Below are 21,761 nucleotides of genomic sequence, written 5' to 3' on the forward strand. Positions count from 1 at the left end.
AAAGACTGAGCTGCCAGTCAGAGAATAAGGGGAAGGGGATTCCAGGCAAAGGACACCACCTGTACAGAGTACAGAGGAACAGAAGTGCAAGGGATATTAAGTGAATAGAAGTTCCACGTGACTACCGACAAGAATCGAAATACGCCACTCCAAAATATGCCACTTTGGCATTCAGATTATTTTGAGCTGAAGGAATTTGGGACACAACAGATGCAGAAAGAAGTCTTCTCTAAACTTCCATTAGCTGACTAAAAACAAACTTCCAAGAAACTAGGCCTGCCGTAAACACCGCCCCAAGAGTTTTATGGCCGTGAAGAAAGTTGGCATCAAGGTGGGACTGCACAAAAAAACCTTACTGAAACAACCCTTATCTTCCAGTAGTTTCCCCATATACTTATCTTCCCACAGTTTAACACCCCTAGAAGCTCAAATCCCTTCTCTGTGTTTAGTTGCTTCTCCACCATTTATCACCCATTGTTAAAATGGTACATAAACTCTCAAATCTAACTACCTTTTTGGGGTTTTCACTTCTTTTCTGCGAAGCACCATGAACATAAAAAAAAAATTTTTAAAGTAACATCAATAAAAATGTGTATGTCTTTTTTCCTGCTAATCTGTGTTTATCAGTTTAATTTACAGGCCCCATTCATTAACTAAGAGGGTAGAGGAAACATTTTCCCTCCCGTATACTAGAATAGGCAGAGGAGGAAGGAGCAGAGGCTATGAGAGGTAGGATAGGAGAAGTGATCAATAGCATTAAGAAGTAAAAGAATAAAAGAATTGGAAATTACAAACTCACAGGAGGGCAAGTAAATTGCTGGGTGTACGTGTATATTATACATTGCCTGAGAGGATCCAAAAACCATAGAGAACTGGTAGATTCACGTCCCATCTACAAGGGGCAACCTTCTCAACCAAGCCAATCACTGCTTCGATGGGCAATATGAGCCCAGTGCTGCCAAGTTACCTGATATATGTTTTCTTTCTTTCTTTCTTTCTTTCTTTCTTTCTTTCTTTCTTTCTTTCTTTCTTTTTCTTTTTTTCTTTTTCTTTCTTTCTTTTTTTTTTTCTTGGAGAGAGGGCACAAGTGAGTGAGGGGCAGAGATGGAGAGGAAGGGAGAGGGAGAGGGGGAGAGAGAGACAGAGAGAGAGAAGTGGGGCTCACCTGAAGTGGAGTTTGTGCCCACCCAAAACAAGGCTCGTGCTCACCCAAAGCCAGGCTTGAGCTCACCTGAAGTGGGGCTTGAGCTCACCAATGCAGGACTTGAACTCACGAACCATAAGACCATGACCTGAGCCAAAGTCAGATGCTTAACCAACTGAGCCACCCAGTCACCCACCTGATTTATGCTTTCAAGAAAAGAGCGATCCAGATTGTTAGATAATATCTCCAAACTATTATATGACTCAAAAATATTGGGCAAAACAAAACATAACTCGGGCTGATATGGATACTAGTTTATTACCTCTGGGCTATAATCCAAAAAAACTATTTACTGCACTCAGATGAGACCAGTATCTGTCTGGTTCACCATGTGCCTGATTTACAGGCTGGCAGGACAGGGCAAGTAGGCTGAAGTATCGTTGGAGAGACAACAGAAATCAAATTTGGAGCTTTTGTTCAGAAAGATCTGGTTATATCTTTATCTATATCCTCCATATATCTATATCTCTTCCTCAATTTAAACACAGACAACGTATTTTTCTCAAACTTTGTAACATTCTCTAAAAATTGCCTGACTATATACTAACATGGCCAGAAATGTATACTAACATGTACTATTCACAAACTGAAAATATACTAACATAGCCAGAGGCATGATTTGAAAACAAGCATTCTTTATTAGAGTATTTGAGAGATGCCTGGCTGGCTCAGGTGGTGGAGTATGTGACTCTTGATCTTGGGGTCATGAGTTTGAGCCCCATGTTGAATGTGGAGCCTACTTTAAAAAAATAAATAAAATATAAAAAATAAAAAAGTAAAAGTATTTGAGACCCTACAAGGTTAATCCTAGATGCTAATATTTTACTGTGAAAGCACTGTTTTACTGTGCAAGCTGACAAGGATTGTATTTAGTAGCATGTACAACTCACTTCGTAAGCAACATGAACAAATCTATGGTCTTTCTTATTTTCTCCTTGTTGCAAGGTTATTCTAAAGGCAAATTCATTAAAACTGGAAAATGCTGTTATTTCTCAAACTCTTCTATTTGAGAAAGAAAAATTACTTATTTTAAGTGCCTGTTTAGTCAACTCTTAGAAACAATTCTTTGACAAATGACAAACCTTGTGTTCAAATTTGTACCTACTTCCTTGCCATTATCCAAATTACCCTTGTATAGGTTCTATAAGTAACTTTCTTAAGAATCACAGCTGCATAAATTTTTAACTACTACATAATTCAAAACCTCCCTTATAATAATCTTTAAGATTATGACATAAAAAGATGTTCCTCTGAAAAACTGAAATCAGTTTTCATTTCAATTTTCCCCTCTGTATTTTTTTGTCACAAGTATTACATATGATTTCTATTTACTCTTTTCAAGATTTAGAAAGTCTGGTCTTTAAGATCCTTCAAGATTTTTACTCTCCAGGAAGGACAATGTGGTACACACAATGAACCCGCCAAAGTTATCTGTGTTCTAATTCTCAGAATGTATTCATATGTCACTTTACATGCAAAAAGGGACTCTGTAGATGTGGTTAAATTAATAATTTTGAAATTGGGAGATTATTTTGGATTATCTGGGTCCTTATAAGTGCAAGAAGGGGAGGAGACTAAGAGTCAGAGAAGTTGCCATGACATCAAGGAAGCAGAGATTGGGGTGATGTGATTACCGAAAAAGAAAAAGGTCATAAGCCAAGGTATGAGGGCAGCTCCTAGGGGCTGAAAAGGGGAAGAAAACAGATTTTCCCCTAGACACTCCAGAAGGAATGCAGCTTTCCTGATTTTAGGCCTGCAATATCCCTTTTGGACATTCAACCTCCAGAACTGAAAGATAACTAATTGATCTGTCTTATTTAAAGCCACTAAATTTGTGGTAACCTGTTACAGCAGCAACAGGAAACGAAAACTGACAGTAACTAGGCCTCTTCAGGGATAGACACTAGGAGCGTTTTTAATTAGTATTTTACACTCTTTCTGGGTACAAGTCTAATCAAAGGTTACCAGCATTGGTAAATAGCCCCCATGCCTCCTCACAAGAGCACCCACAACAAGTCATTATCCAGCCTCTAGCTAAGTACCTTCTACACAGAAAACTCATTTCTCAAAGTTTGAGAAAACTCATTTTTCAAAGATACTTTATGGACTTCAGATACCTCTAAGTATTAGAAAATTCATTCTTGTACTGATCTGAGGCCAAAACCTCAGCTCCTTAACTGGGCTCCTTAACTCCTAGATCAGTGTTCTTTTCATTCTATTAAATTCAGCTTGAATAAGGTCTTTAGATACCCAGTTTAAAATACAAACAATTTCAAAATAAAATGCACAAGATTCCTAGTAAATCTTATAGAAATTATGACAACATTTACTTTTTTGTTTTGGGAGAAAGCCTAAGTGCGAGACGGGGAGGGTCAGAGAGGAAGAGAGAGAATCTTAAGCAGGCTCCGTGCCTATCATGGAGCCTGTCTTGGGACTCGATTTCACAACCATGAGATCATGAACTGAGCCAAAATCAAGCGTTGTTCACTTAACCAACTGAGCTACCCAGGCACCCTGACAATATTTACTTGTTCAAGCATTGTTTTTATTGCAGCAAAGTTCATTATAAAATTATTTTTATAAACTATGCTGGCTACTCTCCATTTAAATTAATGATTTGCATTAGAGAAAAGAAGAAATTCAGGGGAGTCATCATTTGCTCACTCACTAATATCATGTGCTACAACTTACATCAAGCAGTGAGTCAAAAATGAAACCCTTTGGTGCCTGGGTGGCTCAGCTGGTCAAGCTTCCAACTCTTAATCTCAGGGTCCTGAATTCAAGCCCTGCCTTGGGCTCAGCGCTTGGCATGAAGACTACCTAAGGAAAAAAAAAAAAAAAAAAAGAATGAAACCCTTTCTTTTCCCCAATTGATTTTGCATTAAACATTACTTTTAGTTAGCACCTTGAACAACCCTACAAGAACAAGTAAGTATTCCATTTTCATTATAATTAGGTAACTATGTACAACACATAGATGCTTAAACAAATTCTACTAGCTAAATGTTCCTATTTTTTCATATCCTATATATGTCCTTATTTAGTCAAATAAGAAGAAATATGAATTCAGATATGACTCAGTATCAAAATCCTTACTGGCCTTACTATTTTTAAGGATCATTAAGCTACTGAGTCTTAGTGTCATCGGTAAAACGGGTGTAATACTTACACAACCTTATAATGATTGCATAAAATAATATGGATCAAGGGAGTAATACCATGTCAGACATACCAAAGGCACATAATAAATGTTCATTCCTTCCCCCACTCCAGATGATGCAAAATAAGGGGAAGAGGGGCAACTGGGTAAAGATAGGGGCATGTATCCATTAGACACAAAAATGTTGAGAACTACAAAACAAAATTTGCTGGCAGTGTGGAAACTCTTTAAAGACCTATACAATTCAACATTATACCAATACATGTTTAAGTGTAATTTTCTAAATATGCCGTCACTTTGAGAACAATTTTCTCATTTATCAGTAACTTCTACGTACATGCCCAATCAATAACTGCCGAAGAATCATAACCCATAGTGAACTGAACGTCACACGGAGCCAAATGTCAAAAACAATGATATTACAACAAAAAAGTTTATTCGCTGTTTAAATTGCGTGGATTTAAATATATACTATTCTATTTGATACGGAGTGAAGCCCTTCCCCCGCACCCCCGCCGCCTCCTTAAAATAAGGCGCCTGGGAATAAAAGCTCTGGAAAGGGCTTAAGAAATCAGGTAGAGAACGCAACAGGGGGAATGAAACAACTTTGTGAATTCCTCCTTGTCAAGGGAAAGTTGACGCCTCTCTAAGCCTGGAATAAAGCTACCGCCGCCACAGCGAAATCAAATGGCACGCTATCTGGCGTTCTCGGCACTGGCCCGTCTACGCCTGTCCTAAGGAATTAGAGTTTTCCCTTTCCCCACGCCCCACAGCTCAGGCGAGAACACGCCAGCACGCTGCGGGCATCCACCCGTGTGACTCCCTGGGCTCCCAAGACTCCGCTTCACAGCCAACACCCACCAAGTCCTGAGACGCCACCCCCCAAGCTCCTCCTGCGCCCATCTCGCTCCAATATTCGCACATGCGTACACCCAATAAAGAGAAGTTAGAGCGCTCCCCCTCGAGGTAGGGCCCCACGCCCAGCTGCCACGCAGCCAGTCCTCCTGCCCTTCTTCGGGCCACCGGCTTCGCTATTCACTAATACGCATGTGTAATACGGTGCCGCCCAGCACCCCTTTAGCCGGCAGGGGTGGGGCGGAGGGCGGGACCGAGTTTCTTGCGCACGCTCCGGGCATGCGCAGTGCAGCGGTTGAGGCGCCAGCTGTCGACTTGGAAGTTCCGGGGAGGCAGCGCATGCGCGAGTGTACGCGTTGCCGGCGAAGAGGGGAGCCTGACGACTCGGAAATTTGAATACCACAGTAGCATGGAGTGTGACCTCATGGAGACTGACATCTTGGAGTCGTTGGAAGATCTGGGGTAAGACTGCCAGGGTACGGGTCTCCTAAACCTCACACTGCCGGCCCCCGGGAACACCTCCTCCGCCCCAGTCGGGGACACCTGCCTTTGCACGCCGCACCCGGTGGCTCCTGGCTGTCGCCTCCATATGGCTCCGGGACCCCAATGCCACGTCCACTGTCTGCCCTGCCGGGTCGGGGCCCTCCTAACGCGACGACCGTAGGCCTGCCCTGTGCTCCCTGCAGCCGAGTTACCCGCAGCGTTTGTCAGTCATGCGTGTCATTGTTTGGGCTCTAGGTTTTCGCCACCCCCCTCCCCGAGCTTCTCTTCTTGCTCCCCATCGTCTTGCCCTACCCCCTCACTCTGGAGGTTGCCAAAGTTGATTCTCTTTTTTCCTACTCGTTCTCCAAACTTCTCTCGTGTCCTGAGCCCCTGCTCCTACCCCACCCCATTTTCTCTCAAAAAAATCTCCTTTGCCCAGTCATCTCTGCATGCACTCAGGCTTCCCTAAGCCACATGCCTGCATCCATTCCGCTAGCCACCTCACTTATGCACCTAACCTGTCACCACCTTCATGGGAACCACTTGCTGTTTCCCCTGACAGTGACACTCTACTTCTTTAAGCCACCATTAGTCCCTACCCTTAGAGCCCTCTTCAGCCACCACATCCCCTGCATGTTTGTTGTGCATTTTGTCTCTTCTTACAGTTACCCAACCATGATTTAGTATCTAGAAGCTGGGAATAGGGCTTCTGATCTCTCTGGGTCACTGAGATCAGTGTACTCTATTAAAACTTGAGAATTGAGAACCTTTTGGCCTACGGGTGGTTCCAGAAATAAACTGTGGAGTTACATTATGTGTCTACAGGTAAATGGTGTCCAAAAAGTACAGATTTAGCTAGCTGTATTTATAAAATAACAAGTCCTTTGTCAAAACTCTCCCCAAGGGTGCTCATGACATGGAAACCTTTGGGGGAACCTTTCTTTAGTAAAGTCCACCGACGGGGCCCCTGGGTGGCTTAGTCGGTTAAGCTCTGACTCTGGCTTATGTCATGATATCATGGTCTGTGAGTTCAAGCCCTGCATCGGGCTCTGTGCTGACAGCTCAGAGCCTGGAGCCTGCTTCAGATTCTGTCTCCCTCTCTCTGCCCTTTCCCCACTTGTGCTCGCTCGCACTGTCTCTCTCTCTCTCTCTCTCTCTCTCAAAAATAAATATTTTAAAAAGTTAAAAAAAAAAAAAAAAGGAAAGGAAAGGACATCATGAGGTTCTCAGAGTCTGCCCATTTAAGTAACTTGCTGTCCTGGTAGAAATTTTTGGGAAAAGAATTGGTGGTGTTTATCTTTTTTTGTTACAGTGAATTATCATTGTCTCTCTCTTTGGAGCTTGCTCTGAATTTTCAGAATATTCCAGACTTTAGGGGGCTTATTTCTTTTCATTAGAGTATAGGTAAAAGTCACATTCAGCAAAATGGTCTCTTTGGCAGACATCTCAGACTAAATTGATTGTTCACATATGAATCCATTCATTCAGTAAACATTTTTAAGGAGCACTTGGGCTCTGGGGCAGTGTTGGGCTGATCATTTACTAGCCCAAAGTGAGGTAGAAGAGAAATTCACACTGTGAGAAAATGCTGTGAGAACTGAGAGCGAAGGTCTCTTTACACTTGGAAAGCAAATAAAGTCCCAAAAGCTTCCTAGAAGAAATGACACTTAAGGTTAGCATTGAAGGAGTAGTAGACTGAGGGAAGAGAGCCTTATTTAAATGTAGTCATTCTGCTTGGGTAGATGTTGCCTAAAGAATTGATGATGGATGTTATTTCTTCCCATTATTTTTCTACCCTTTTCACTGTATTTTCTGGAGTACTAAAAAAAGTAGTTGTTACTGTAATCATTGTAATCAAGTAAACATTTGAGATGGGTTGTAATGTACAGCCCATCAGATTGAACCATCAGATTTTCTGAAAACTTTGCTATAAATTTTAAGCAAAACTACTGAGTTTGATGACATTCAGTCATTAAAATTCAAGCCTAATTGATGGACATGTACGTTTAAAGGATTCACTGAGAATTATTACAATTTAAATGACTATCGTTTATCTTTAATCTGGCACACAGTATAAATTCAATAACTATTTGTAGAATAAACTAACAAATTCTAAATGTGTAACACAAGGAGACATTTGTAGGCCTAGTCTCTATATTGCAGTATCTAATAATTTGTGGGTTGAATCTAGATGCCAGACTATATAATCTCACTTTTTGTGTAAGGTTTTTTTCCATTCAATTCAGTGTATAAATACTTAAGTGCATTTTAAAAGTACCAAATTATTGTCATTTCTCGAACATCTCTGTACCTCCAAACTTCAAATTATCTTAAGCATACTTAATGTTCATCTTTAATAACAGTGTTTTTATCAGTATTTCACTTAAAAGATAAAATAATCTTCTGAAGAACATATATTTTAAAATTGCTTTGAGAATGACAGGATCTTTGGTTCTAGTTATATTCTAGGCTGGGGTTCATTATTACTGTTGTCTTTTATGAATATGTGAACATTTAATAATATTTTAAGATTATGCTTGAATCACTTAAAAAGGGTTAGGATTCAGATGCACCAGTTTGCCCAGACATCAACTTGCCAGCAGTTATTCATGTTTTAATAAATCCAGACATTTCTTGAGTACTAGTATGTCTTAATAGTCTTAACTGTCATTAAATATAGAAAAAGCAAATAATTGATTAACTGACAAGTTTTTGCTTTTAAAGAAAGTCATTAAAAAATTATCTAATTCATTTCTGGAAAAATTTCTAGAAAAGATAACCTAAGTTATATTTCTGAAATTGTAAACTATAGTATAATGAGCTATCACTTTTTAATGTTTTAATTTCAATTAAGTTAAAGTAAGAAAATCTTTGTATAATAAGAGCTTTCAGTGAATGGATAGAAGTTGACATAATTTAGTAGTGTATATGATTCTATTAAATACTCCTATGTATTTTGAAGAATTGAAATGCAATTACCAAGTAGCTTATTTTTCTAATCGATTTTGTTAGATTAAAATTAAAAACTTAAATTTTATTTTCTGTAAATTTTATTTGTATTTGCAGGTTTAGAAATTGGTCCTCTAACTACAAATAATACATAGATAAATTGTATAAAATATTAGGTGTGATTTTATATTCTTCTGAAGTATAATTTTTTACTTACCAGTTACAAGGGTCCATTGTTGGAAGATGGCGCTCTGTCTCAGGCAGTCTGTGCTGGAGCCAGTTCCCCTGAGTTTACCAAACTCTGTGCTTGGCTGGTGTCTGAATTAAGAGTGTTCTGTAAACTAGAGGAAAATGTGCAAGCAACTAACAGTAAGTAAACATTCAGTTTTAGGTGCAAAACATAAAAGTAAAATTGGGGTATTGTCAGTTGAACATTATTAGTACTAAACCTGAAGTTTTAAGTTTTTTCTAAGTGTAAAAAGAAAAAAACATTAAAAGTTGAAGTTAAGTGAAAGTTGAAAAGATCTTATTACAGAAATGGGAGACAAGTATTGCATATATGAACTTTCCATTCTTTGTAAAACATGACTTGTGAGCTCTTAAATTGGTGGCTAGAACTCAAAGTTGGAATGTTTTTCTTAGGACCACTAGATTCCAGGAGGACGTGTGGCATGTAAAGTAAATGCATTAGTTCTTTTATACATGGGAAGAAAGAGAACACTTGAAGAAGTTTTCTGTATCGCAGAAATGTATCACTAGATCCACCACAATCAGATGCAGCACCATCAGATTTACAGTGTTGAGAGCTGTTTTATACTTGCCAATTTTGTTATTGTATTAGCACTACTTTGTTTATTCTGCAAAAGAGACAGAAGCTTGGAACCTAACACTACACCATCTGGCTCCCTCCTACCATAGGTAAACCTACAATGGGAGACAAAGATAAATGCCTACTTGTTAACCTACGCTCATGGAGAACTATACACATACTCCCCACCCACACCCGACACAATCCCATTTGAAGAGCTCACGTTTTTACATGTTTAGTATATTTAATGTGCACATGTTAGTTGCAGCCATTTCCAATTATTAAGGACACTGTAGCGTAACAGTAATGATAGCATGGCTTACATTTATTGAGCATTATGTTCTAAGCATTTTCTATGTGTTAACTCATTTAAAACCTGAGGCAGGTTTTATTGCTCTTTTATACATGAAACAAGAAAGCACAGCTAGGTTAAATGCGTTGTCTGAGGTCACACAACTAGTGCATGATATCACCAGAGTTCAACCCCAGCAGTCAAGATTGGGGGTCAGTACTCTTAATACTGCCTCTTGGCCTCACATTTCAGAGACTATAGGAACTTGTGAAAACATGTATACTAGATGATAACTATAACCTGGAGCCCCTTTCAAAAGAAAACATCTCATAGAAGCCAACATACAAAACAGGTAAAATGTACTTATTTGGTTGAGGTTAAGAGGGAGTATGTTTAACACAAGTCTCTCCTCCTCCCTGGCTCCTTGTAAAGGAGTTATTTGGAATTTGAGTTTACAGAACAGTTTGCAAAACAGTAATACAGCCTTCCCATTTTACAGATGAGAAAATGAACTCAGATCAAGTGATTCACAGTTTGTTGATTTTTGCCCCTGTGTGATAGAAAGCCATTAGAAAGAATGGTAAGGAAGAAGGGGCATTGTTTTTCCTTGGTTCACGAGATAAACTCTGTACTTAACATGTTATGGGAATACAGAATTACAAGTCATGTTTGCTAACTTCAGATTTAATCTCATTGGGAATGTTAGGCACAAATAGAACCACTGGAGGTTAGTACAGTAATTCAGTGCTTCACTTTATGGTTCACAGCAGGAGGAAATCAGTGAGCGCAGCAGCACTTGGGGAAGGTTCTATCAAGGACCAAGACCACTGGGCTTTGATGGGCAGGTGAGGTTTGATAGATGAGAAGCACATAGAGGGCATATCAATCGCAGGGAATAACTTAAATGAAGGCACAGACGTGGAAATGAGTCTGCCTGTTCCTTCAACAGTGAGGAGACTGGCGTGGCACAAATGGAATATTTGTGGAGGTAGAGGGTAACTACTATATATATGTCATAGGTACTACTACATAGCAGTTTTCAGGGAAGGTAAAGTGGAGAAGCCGTGAAGAAGAATCTTTAAGGGCAGACAGATAATTAGATTAGGTGAGGTAGAAATTAGGAAACCATTAAAGATTCTCCAATAAGGGAATAACCTAATGAAAACTTCTCAAGAACAGAAGTTGGCAGTGGTGTGAGAAAGGAAGGATTTAGAAGTCAAAGTAACTTGTGTTAGGAATATCCTGTTAAAACTTTCAACTTACATATATAACTTTTATGCTAATAAGAAAAACAATTTTTATTAAACAAGGTTATCTTAATTCTTAAAAGGCCCGAGTGAAGCTGAAGAATTCCAGCTTGAGGTGAGTGGGCTACTAGGGGAGATGAACTGTCCATATCTTTCACTGACATCTGGGGATGTGACCAAGCGCCTTCTCGTTCAGAAGAACTGCCTCCTTTTGCTCAGTAAGTTCATAGCTACTAGAATGTAGCTGTTATTTTTTATTCATGTTTTCTTTGACTAATAAACTGGCTGTTTACGATTTCATTACGGATTGAAATCAGAATGCTACATATTTTAAAGAAAACTATTACATTTTCAACTTAGAAGCTAATCGTGGTCCTGTGCACTGGTAGCAGCGTTGTTTTGTAATTACTCCTCTTTTATCATTTAACTTTCCTGGTACTCGGAAGTATTATGCTTCACCTAATGTGACCGTAGGTAGTGCCCAGTATTCAAGTGTGTGGTCATTAAACCTTAGCGTTCTGGACTGGAAGCACATTTTAAAACAGACTAGGAAGGTAGTGTGGGAATAATGAAGATTTTTTAAAAAAATTGAAGTGTTGTATATTGTGGGTATTTCTTTGTGGCTGGGTAATTGGGGGTTTTGGTTTTGTTTGTAAATCTATCAAATTACAATGTAAAATTTTCTGGAATAGTATTTGAATTTTTCCTGCACTTACTGATCATTCTGGGAAATAAATTGTTACAAAAACTTCTTTCTTTCCATGTTTTTTGTATACTAACTACGATTTCTTTCTTCACCCTGAAAAACAGTAAGTAGACTCACAAATTTTATTGCCTTAAGTGAACCCTGCAGTAAACACAGCCAGTAGTCTTAACTCACAAGTTTTGTAGCATATGAGACACATTTAGATTAAGCTTTGGTTAAGTGAATATTATAGTTCTTATTATGACATAAATAGGTCGGGGTTTTTAAAATATTGTCTTTATAACTGTGGTTTCTGAATAATGTGACAGCTCTAATTTTGAAAGTTCAGTTTTTTAAAAATGGTGTTCATAGCCATTATACCAGACACTGAGTTATTCCAGAATCACTTTCATAATTTCCCCTTTGTTGAATGATTTTTTGGGGGTGGAGGGGGGTATACACATAAGGTTAGATACTGCTTGAAATACTAATACTGCTGCATGTAGTTCTTAGATGTGCATTCAGTATCCTTCAAATTGTGCAATTTCTAGAACTGGCTCAGCCACAGTGTACTCACTCGTTCTTCCTTTGTAACACTGCTTACCAAAACCTAGTATTTGGCACTCGGGATATGTTATCTTACATAGGAAGATAAGAACTTTATGGAAAGCTTAGTAATGATCATGAATAACTAATGTTTTCAAAGAGCTAAGAGTTTGGCCTTTTTAGTGTTCATACTTATAAAAACCACTTTGAATATAAATCTTTATAAAATGCCTTTGACTCTTTCCTGTTTCTTAAGCAGACTGCACTGAATATTATTTTGGACTCGGGGTCATAATTAAAATTTTTTTTTTAATGTTTATTTTTGAGACAGAGACAGAGCATGAACGGGGGAGGGGCAGAGAGAGAGAGACACAGAATGCAAAGCAGGCTCCAGTCTCTGAGCTGTCAGCACAGAGCCCATGCAGGGCTCGAACTCACAGACCGTGAGATCATGACCTGAGCCAAAGTCAGAGCCCGACTGAGCACCCAGGCGCCCCTAGACTTTATTTTAATGTGCTATCAACTCAAAAGCTCCTCAGTAATATACAACTGTTTGCTTCTCAACTAAATGACTAAACCAACTAAAGGTTATGCTGCTCTTGGAATTCATGCACATATACATTACTCCCTCCTCTATCTTTGCTTCTGCTGTTTCCCCTTTAAAATATTCCCCTCAGTTTGTATTCCCTCTGTCATGCTAGTATTTATGTACATGTGCTCATTTTCTTTTCGCTCTGTATAAATATTTCTCATCTTTCCAAGTATCAGTTGTCACATCTTAATGCTATAATTTTACTTCTCCAGCACCCTTGAACTTCTTAATTTGAAGCTTTTAATATATTGTGTTCCAAAGGGGAATATAACCAGTCTCGTTAGAATTGTTAGTAGACTAGACTTTGAATGAGTGGCTAAAAAACTCTCCTGTGTCCGGTTAAGAAGTTTTAGCTGTTCATTGCCTGTCTGGTTGTCCAATTATTTCCCTTACGTAAAATAAGTCAGATATCGGAGTTCTTAATAGATGAAGAATTATTCATCTTTTTATGCATATATTCTTTATTCCTAACTAGATTGCCAGTAGAGATCATCTGTTTTGTTTTGTATTATATTTCCAGTACCCTTCCTAGTACTTTGAACTTCAGTTACAATTAATGTGTTTTTTTGATGGGAATTGTATTGGTGAACTAATTTTATGGATGCCTGAGCTATGTTGTCCCAAATTTGGAGAACCAGTTTATTAAATCATATGATTTTCTAGAACAAGGGTTGGCAAACTTTTTCTTTAAAAGGACGAGGCAGTGAATATTTTCAGCTTCGTAGGCCATAAGGTCTTTGTCACAACTCCTTAACTCTGCTGTTGTAGCATATACCAGCCAGAGAGGTTATGGAAATGATCATGGTAGTGTTCCAGTAAAACTTTATTTAGAAAAACAGTGGTTATTTTCATGACCATGGAGTTTTACTTTTTTGATCTTTTAACTCAGACAGTTTGCTGTATAGAACACATTAAGATTTTATTAAAACCATTTAGAATGACCTTTCCAGCAGCTTGGCTGTTATTTATTGTTCTAGCATAACACTTTGGGTATAGGAAATGAGATACCCAAGCTGATCATTCTTTGGTATTTCTCATAGGACTTAAGAGCCCTATGGCTTTTTCCAAAATGTCCAAAAATGTCTTCTTCCAAAACTCTCTTTCTAATGTCAGAAGGTTCTTACTTTGTCACATAACCGGAAATCCTGAGATCCAAATGATTATTAATCATCTTTCATAAAAATTTAAATGTCCTTGGGAAGGTTAAAGAAATAAGAGTGAATATTTTATACCTTCAGTCACCTGAAGCAGATTGCAGCCCTCATTATACATGGCTGAAATCAACACATAAGGGGATGATATTGATACAGAAGGACTCTGCCAAGGAAAGCTTAGAAAGTTCTGTTGATGTTTTTCAGGGGAGTTGGGGGGAGTAGGGAGAGAAGGAGGAAGGTAGGGGAAAGGGAATATTGAGAAGATCAAAGATGGAAGAGGGGTTTCTTTAAACAGCCAGAGAGGGGGGCATTAGGCTACTGGAGGCCGTGAGAAAGGATCTTTGGGGAATTTCGTCCCTTTCCCCTTTTGTAAGTTAAGTTTTTATTACTTGAAAATGTTTTATGCCAGTTCTGAACAGACTACCTAAGTTTTGGAACGTAAGAGAGCAAGAGAGTTCCATCACTGCTGCATGTCAGTAGTGAGAAGTAAAAAAAAATAACCAGTTTCAACTGTTGCTGAGGATTGCCACCTGCCACCTTTGGTAAATTTGTCAGCAGATGCCAACCCCTGTTCTGGATAGTGGGATAACACAGATCCAGATTTTTAGATGTGACCTACCTTGTTACTTTGGTTTCAAAGAAGAATCACTTATTTTAAATCACCCTTTAAACATATATTTATTAAATACCTGAACTACAGAACCAGTTTATATGTTATGTCATTTGCAGGTAAAAATGGTTTTCTTTTCTTGTTTTTATCCATTCTTGCAGCTTTAAAAGTTACGTATCACTAGGTCTATAGAGTTGTGACTCCAGACTTATGACTATTAACTGTAGCTGTATCTCATTTTGAAATCTTATTTTGTTTACTTCAGCATACCTCATCTCAGAACTAGAAGCTGCCAGAATGCTCTGTGTGAATACTCCTCCAAAAAAAGCTCAAGAAGGAGGCGGTAGTGAGGTCTTTCAAGAGTTGAAAGGCATATGTATTGCTCTAGGAATGTCCAAACCTCCAGCCAATATAACTATGTTCCAATTCTTCAGCGGGATTGAAAAAAAAGTAAGACCTTTAGTACCAGATTGTAGTGTATTAAAGGCATAGTCCTACATTTGTTTGAAATGAAGCAAGTTAATTTCTCTAAATGGGAACCTAATGTGCATATTATTGTTACTAAATGAGTTTTGGGTTTTAAATCCTAGATACCTTAAAGAGAAATTAGTGTTTTACTATTTTTGAAACTTGTGAGCATGTTTCTTTTTCAAAAAGGAAGCTTTACGCTTTGACTTATAAACTGAAATAAGCTAGGTATAATGTAAAAAGAATTAAGACTTAAGTCCTTTTTAAAATTTTATCACTGAACTTTGAGGCAATTAATTTGTAAGGTCTTTATCATTAAATGTTATCACCTTCCTTTCCATTGACTGGACAGAAAAGGATGTCAATGTTTTTGGTTTTTTAATCCAGTCACTTTGAGTCTTACATGTTTCAGATGGCAAGCTAGGTTTGTTGACCACTACTAACAACCTAGTATGTGAAAATAAGTCAGAATTATTTTTATGCCACATGTAATCTACAGTTAAGAGGTTTTAAAAATATAATTGACTAGGAATAAGCAATTTTAATAAATATAAGAGAATGGTATTTGTTATAGCAGAGTTATTCTCTGTATGCATATCTGCTGGACTCTAAGAATTGGTACATTTGCATTGTGGGGTCAGTGGACACCATGATGCACAAATTCGGCTGAACTCTACAGGGGAGCAGCACTGTATCCATAGTCTATATTTTCTGTGTGTTCATTCATCCATTCAGCAAATACCCATTGAGTGCCTACTGTTGTCAGGCACTGTTCTAGGTACAGTGAAGGAATCATGCTTCCATAGGCACTTGAGGAGTGGGACAAGTGAGTGTCTTTATCGTGTGGGTCTTGTACATTTCAAAACATCCTCCACCTTTGCCTCTGTCAGGAATCTTCTTTTGATGGCAAGATATGATGGGAAATGGGAAGATGAGGAAGATATGTTTTACTTTTAGATTTGTTTATTCATTCATTTATGTGTTTGTGTCAGTTAAAGGAGACCTTAGCAAAAGTTCCACCTAACCATGTGGGAAAGCCTTTATTGAAGAAGCCAATGGGACCAGCCCACTGGGTGAGTAGCAGTCATCTTGAGTAAACTCGGTAAAGAACCATCTACCTCTCTCATGGTGTTGACACTTACAGTTTGTGTTGTTTAAGTTATGTTTTCTGATATGTAGTATCCTAGCTGGACATTCTCAGAATCAGTTTTGTGAATCTTAAGATTTAGGCAGAATAATTTTATTTGTGTATGATTAGAAGCACTTACCTCATAATTTGTAAATATTTCACATAGCTAGTAAAAAATAAATTGCAGTCGAGTATGTTTCTAATTGCCAAATGGGTTGCCTTCAAGCCAAAAATGTCACTGGGCTAAGCTTCACACAGTGAAATATGGGAAGGCTTAATGAGAATTCTGTGCTTATTCTTTATTATGTTTTGAGACATTGTTTTGCCTATTTTTTTATCAACTTACCATAACTTTTAGTACTATATCAAGTAATTTGTTTTGTGCTAAGTGCTGGGGAATTAATTGGTTATGAATGAAGCAGACACAAGTTTCTGCCCTCTTGGAACAGGGGGTCAAGCAGATTTAAATTCTAACTGGTCTTTTAAATTTTGTTTTTAGGAAAAGATAGAAGCAATTAACCAAGCTGTAGCCAATGAATATGAAGTTCGGAGAAAGCTGCTAATAAAACGTTTGGATGTCACTGTCCAGTCTTTTGGCTGGTCTGACAGAGCTAAGGTACATACTAAATAATTTAAAAGAGCAGAGTATTTATAGACATGATCCTTAAACATTCCTAGCACAGGTTAGCTATGGTGGAGACTACAAGAGAAATGCATAGGAGACACAGGAGTTTTTCTTCAGTGAGTTGCTGAGTAGCAACTCTTCCAGCTATTCAGCAGTAATGAAGAAAACATTTTTTTCAGGCTTTTCATTTTTTTTTTTTTAGCAAATCCGTATGTTTTAGGTCCTACTAAGAGTATCCATTTGTAAGAGAAATGGATAGAGTATTTAAAAATCGCTAAAATAATAAATTTTGAAATCACTTGTTTGCTATACTTAAAGCTAACAATTTAATTTGTTACTTAAAGTGAGAAATACTGGATTTAGCAAGACCAGATATTACTGTGCATTTATAGAGAATTGGAGAATCTGGTAAGACTTCAGTTTTACTTCAGATTAAATGAGATAATCCAGGTAAAGATCTTGGTCATTCAACAGATATTTATTAAATATTAAATATCTACTATACGATCAGTAAGCAGAAAGAAATTGGCACACTTGACTAATTTGACCTCCTTAGAACCCTGAAGTGGAGCTGATCCTTGAATTTATGGGGAGGTTGGTCCAAATGTGTATGAGGTATTCCCTTAATAGTATATTCCTGTTTGAAAACAGATTTTTTTTCTGAATTTTAGTTAATTGACTCTGAAATGGTTTTTATTTAGTTCTCTGGTTATTTGTTAATAATATGTTATTTTCACCTGGAATCTTTAAACCTTAGCAAAGCCCTATTTGGCTGCTACATTGTTGGGGTAGATATTTATCAACTTACAATTCTTCAGTGTTGGAAAGGGGTCTTAGAGATCGGTCTTAATTCCCCTCATTTTGCAACTGAAAGAAAATGGAGGCTTTGTCTGAGACCTCACAGCTACTTGGTAGCAACACATGGAGCAAATGGTTCTCTCCTGTGACTGTTGTAGGAAATACCAGAAACAATCATTTCACGCTCAGCAGGGTCCATGCACTTGAAACAAAAACCTTGCACCTCTTATAGCTAGAAAACCATCTACTGACTGACGTCAGTGCACTGACTGAGGCACTGACAAACCACGGTCCTGAGTTTGGCATCGGCATGACAGCACAGGGCATCCTGACCCTGTGTGTTGGAGCTGCTGTTTCTCTCCCCATTTTGGACATCTCTAAAATAATGTTTAGTCTAAGTGATATTTAAGATCCTTTTGAACCATAATACACAGTGATTTTACACACTATATTAAATGTATTGGGGAAGATCAGCATTGTACAGATTACTTACACAAATCTTTTTTGTTTCCTCTAACGGAATTTAGGTACTGATATCTCATTTTGAAACTTGGTTTTAAATAACTTCATAGAAATTACTTTATATGCACAAAATGAACTTGTTTCACATAATGAAATTTATGTACTTGTATCACTTTGAAATTGCATTTTAAATCAGTTTTATTTGCAACATAAAACTATTTTCTCAAAAGTGTTTCCATTCAACAAACAGTGAGTCGAGCACTTACTGTAGGTACAAGTGGCTATAAAAAAGAAATACAAGACATTAGGAAACATTCCTCCAGACAAACGATGGAATGACAATCTCTTTATCCTTTTAATTATTAAAGAAAACTTTTTCAAATAAAAAGTCACTGATCATCCCATTGTTTTAACCACAATAGCTGTTTTCATTTTTAGTATTATCTCCCTTCTTTTGTCTATATATACAATCATAACAAACTTTTTTACATTCTATTTTTTCACATAATTTAAACATTTACCGTCCATATTTTAAGACCTGTGTATAACTGACACCAAATATTATGTCTTTGTGCTATTTTACTGTGTATCGTACTTGTAACTGTTGCTTCCAAAATTTAGTAGATTGGAGATTGTTGTTTCTCACATTTAGATTAATTTGTCTGGGAAACATTTCTTATATTTGTTTCAACTTTACTTTCTTGTGTGTGAAATTTCTTTTTATGTCCTTTGCTCATTTATCTTTTGCAGTCTTGTGTTTCACACACATCTAAGTGGCCTGCCCCGGTGTCCCAGTTTCCCAGTGTTTTGTCTCTCGGGAGCTGACAGTTTTAGTCATTAACTTACCCTTCTACTAAATGGTTAATGTACACCTTTTTTCCTTATTTATTACTTATAATAGAGGAAAGTATTACACAGGGGGATCACTTTGGAAGAAATGTGTCCTGTTAACATAATTAGTACAAATTAATCATAGCTAACATTTTTTCTCATTGTAAGTAAAGATGGGAAAATTAAAAAGCAAAATTACTGAAATGGTTTACATCCTTGTATCTACGTAGATAAAACGAATATGTTTGATCTGAGACCAATGGCAGGGGGGAACCTTTTTACCTTTTTGGCCCCACAATCCTAAAGGGAAGCCCCTTGACCCTTTGTATCTCCCTCCTAGCCACCTCCCAACATTATTCTTTGCTCTATTAGCAGGTCTCACAGTTGTATCTTCAGATAGTTATTGACTAGGTTGGAGCAGTGGTGAGTATAATGTTTCTCCTCCAACCTTAAACCTAGTAACATTATCAGACATTTGGGAAGTCTTGAACATATTTAATATCAGTGTTTCTTTTTCATTTTGAAAATTGACTTTTGTCTTTGAACACTTTGTTTCAACAGAGTCAGACAGAAAAATTAGCAAAGGTTTACCAGCCAAAACGCTCAGTCTTATCTCCTAAAAGTACTATTTCTGTCGCCCACCTTCTGGCTGCAAGACAGGACTTGTCGAAGATTTTAAGGACAAGCAGTGGCTCTATAAGAGAAAAGACTGCCTGTGCCATCAATAAGGTGATTAAAGTATCTTCACTTTTCTTTCACATACATTTATTTCTATTTATAAAAATACAGCAGTTTAAAACCTCTTTCTTACCCCATAGGTGTTGATGGGCAGGGTGCCTGACAGAGGAGGTAGACCCAACGAAATTGAACCTCCGCCTCCAGAGATGCCACCATGGCAGAAAAGGCAAGATGGCCCCCAGCAGCAAGCAGGAGGCCGAGGAGGAGGGAGAGGTGGTTATGAACATTCCTCATATGGAGGACGAGGAGGTCATGAACAAGGAGGAGGGAGAGGTGGACGTGGTGGCTATGACCATGGTAGCCGCGGGGGAGGAAGAGGAAATAAGCATCAAGGAGGCTGGACGGATGGAGGGAGTGGAGGAGGAGGAGGTGGCTACCAAGATGGTGGTTATCGAGATTCAGGTTTCCAGCCAGGTGGCTATCATGGTGGTGGCCACAGTGGTAGTTATCAAGGTGGTGGTTATGGTGGCTTCCAAACATCTACATATACAGGAAGTGGTTACCAGGGTGGTGGGTACCAGCAGGACAATAGATACCAAGATGGTGGGCATCATAGTGATCGAGGCAGTGGTCGTGGAGGGAGAGGTGGTCGTGGAGGCCGGGGTGGACGTGGAGGCCAGGGAGGAGGTTGGGGAGGAAGGGGGAGCCAGAATTATCACCAAGGGGGACAGTTTGAACAGCACTTCCAGCATGGAGGTTACCAGTATAATCATTCTGGATTTGGACAGGGAAGACATTATACTAGTTGAGGCTACGGAACCTTACATTTTGCTAGAGCTCAAGTAATAGAAACTTAGTTTCAGAATTCTGAGTCCAGCAACAATTTTGAATTAATGTGAGACCACAGGTGGCAGGCAGATTCCTGCTTGGCATAAGTATTTGTAGGTCTTCATTCAATTCTGTTTTTGTTTTTTTTTTTTAAGGACTTACATAATGCAGTTTGTTTGAGAAACATATACAACCTCTCTCCTTTGTATGAAGAATTTTTTAAAAGGTAATTAAAATTGCCTTTAATTGACCAGTAGACTAATTCCACAGTCAGAACACGTGTACTTTTTGGGGAAGAAATTACTTGAATAAGTAGTTTTCAAAAAGCAGTTTTGAAAATGAGGATTCTCCTAGATTTTTTTAGATTTACAACTAGGAAGGCTTCCTCATATTAACAGTCCATTTATATGTGTTTTCCTTGAAGTATTCTAATGCCTATTTTCCAAGCACAGTTCTGCCCCGATTGGCTTTTTATTCAGAGAGATTATGCCACATTTGCTTCATGATAGAACTTTGGGTCTGTTCCTATTAAATGAGCTCTTCTGCAGATAGCACATTCAGTAGCCTTATTCTTTTGATGGAATACTGTACCATATGCTCAACTCTGAAAACCTTGAACACGGCCAAAATCCGTAAAGATTATAAAAGCAAACTAAGTTGTGAACCTATAATACATGTAGGCATTTATATAGTATAGCAATTCAAACTGACCTGCATCCATTCAAAACAAGTTCCTCCTTAAACCTTATTTTTACTTGAAATGTTAGAAGAAACAGCAAACTGAAATTTGTTTTATGCACGAGTTAATACCACTGGCTCAGCAAATACAAAATTAGTTTGCTTGGGGCAGGAGACTTTTTTTGTAATGGAAGAAATGCACTACCAAGTAAGAGGACAGATTTTTGCTTAGTGCAGGAGGCCCTTTATTATTGCTGCAGAAAACAAAAGCCTGGCTGAGTTGATGTTTTACATTCTCCTTTACTGAAATCTACATGAAGCTTCGGGCTGGGTTTTTGTAAACGTAAACATTGTCAAGCTGTGAAAGAAAATGGCTGGAGGTGTGCTTTGTGTGAAAGGTGAGCAATAAAGTATCTGTATGTTCTCTCTCTGGTTTGAGTTTTCTTTTAGCTACTTTTAAAAACTGAATTGTTGTGGATACTTGTTTCCAGCTTAAGAGCTAAGAGTTTGTTTCCCCAAAGATTATTGAGTGCTTCTTTAAAACATAATTTGTAATGAAAGATAATCCTTACCCTAAGGCCATAAATAATTGAAAATACGTATTTCCAAATTTACCTTTCACTAGAACATTACAGCTAGAAAGCTTCACTACTCATTTCTGGCCACTGGGGGGAGCTGT

The 21,761-nt window shown here is 38.1% G+C and overlaps 1 protein-coding gene and 1 long non-coding RNA gene across 2 annotated transcripts in view; one reads left to right on the forward strand and one right to left on the reverse strand.

The window, feature by feature from the left end:
* The window catches only part of LOC128311279 (uncharacterized), a 208,002-nt gene extending 203,977 nt beyond the window's left edge, over positions 1–4,025 (reverse strand). The window contains exon 1 of the long non-coding RNA XR_008289590.1: positions 3,896–4,025. This is a non-coding gene — a long non-coding RNA (uncharacterized LOC128311279). The remainder of the gene's footprint in view (positions 1–3,895) is intronic.
* Positions 4,026–5,518: 1,493 nt separating this feature from the next.
* Positions 5,519–21,510, forward strand: FAM98A (family with sequence similarity 98 member A). The gene is made up of 8 exons (XM_015064227.3): positions 5,519–5,681; positions 8,872–9,020; positions 11,082–11,216; positions 14,851–15,035; positions 16,046–16,126; positions 16,682–16,798; positions 19,460–19,627; positions 19,717–21,510. Exons 1-8 carry the CDS (start codon positions 5,629–5,631, stop codon positions 20,383–20,385), a joined length of 1,557 nt encoding a protein of 518 aa, XP_014919713.1. The 5' UTR covers positions 5,519–5,628; the 3' UTR covers positions 20,386–21,510.
* The last annotated feature ends 251 nt before the right edge of the window (positions 21,511–21,761 follow it).

The sequence above is a fragment of the Acinonyx jubatus genome, chromosome A3, assembly GCF_027475565.1.
Source record: "Acinonyx jubatus isolate Ajub_Pintada_27869175 chromosome A3, VMU_Ajub_asm_v1.0, whole genome shotgun sequence".
In the NCBI taxonomy this organism is placed as follows: Eukaryota; Metazoa; Chordata; class Mammalia; order Carnivora; family Felidae; genus Acinonyx; species Acinonyx jubatus.

What these genes read in the sequence shown, in the direction of transcription:
- FAM98A (XM_015064227.3), top strand. Translation starts at nt 5,629, where the DNA reads ATGGAGTGTGACCTCATGGAGACTGACATCTTGGAGTCGTTGGAAGAT. An exon ending in GAGTCGTTGGAAGATCTGGG is followed by an intron (nt 5,682 to 8,871) that starts GTAAGACTGCCA and finishes TTTACTTACCAG; the next exon opens with TTACAAGGGTCCATTGTTGG. An exon ending in CAATGGGACCAGCCCACTGG is followed by an intron (nt 16,127 to 16,681) that starts GTGAGTAGCAGT and finishes TTTTGTTTTTAG; the next exon opens with GAAAAGATAGAAGCAATTAA.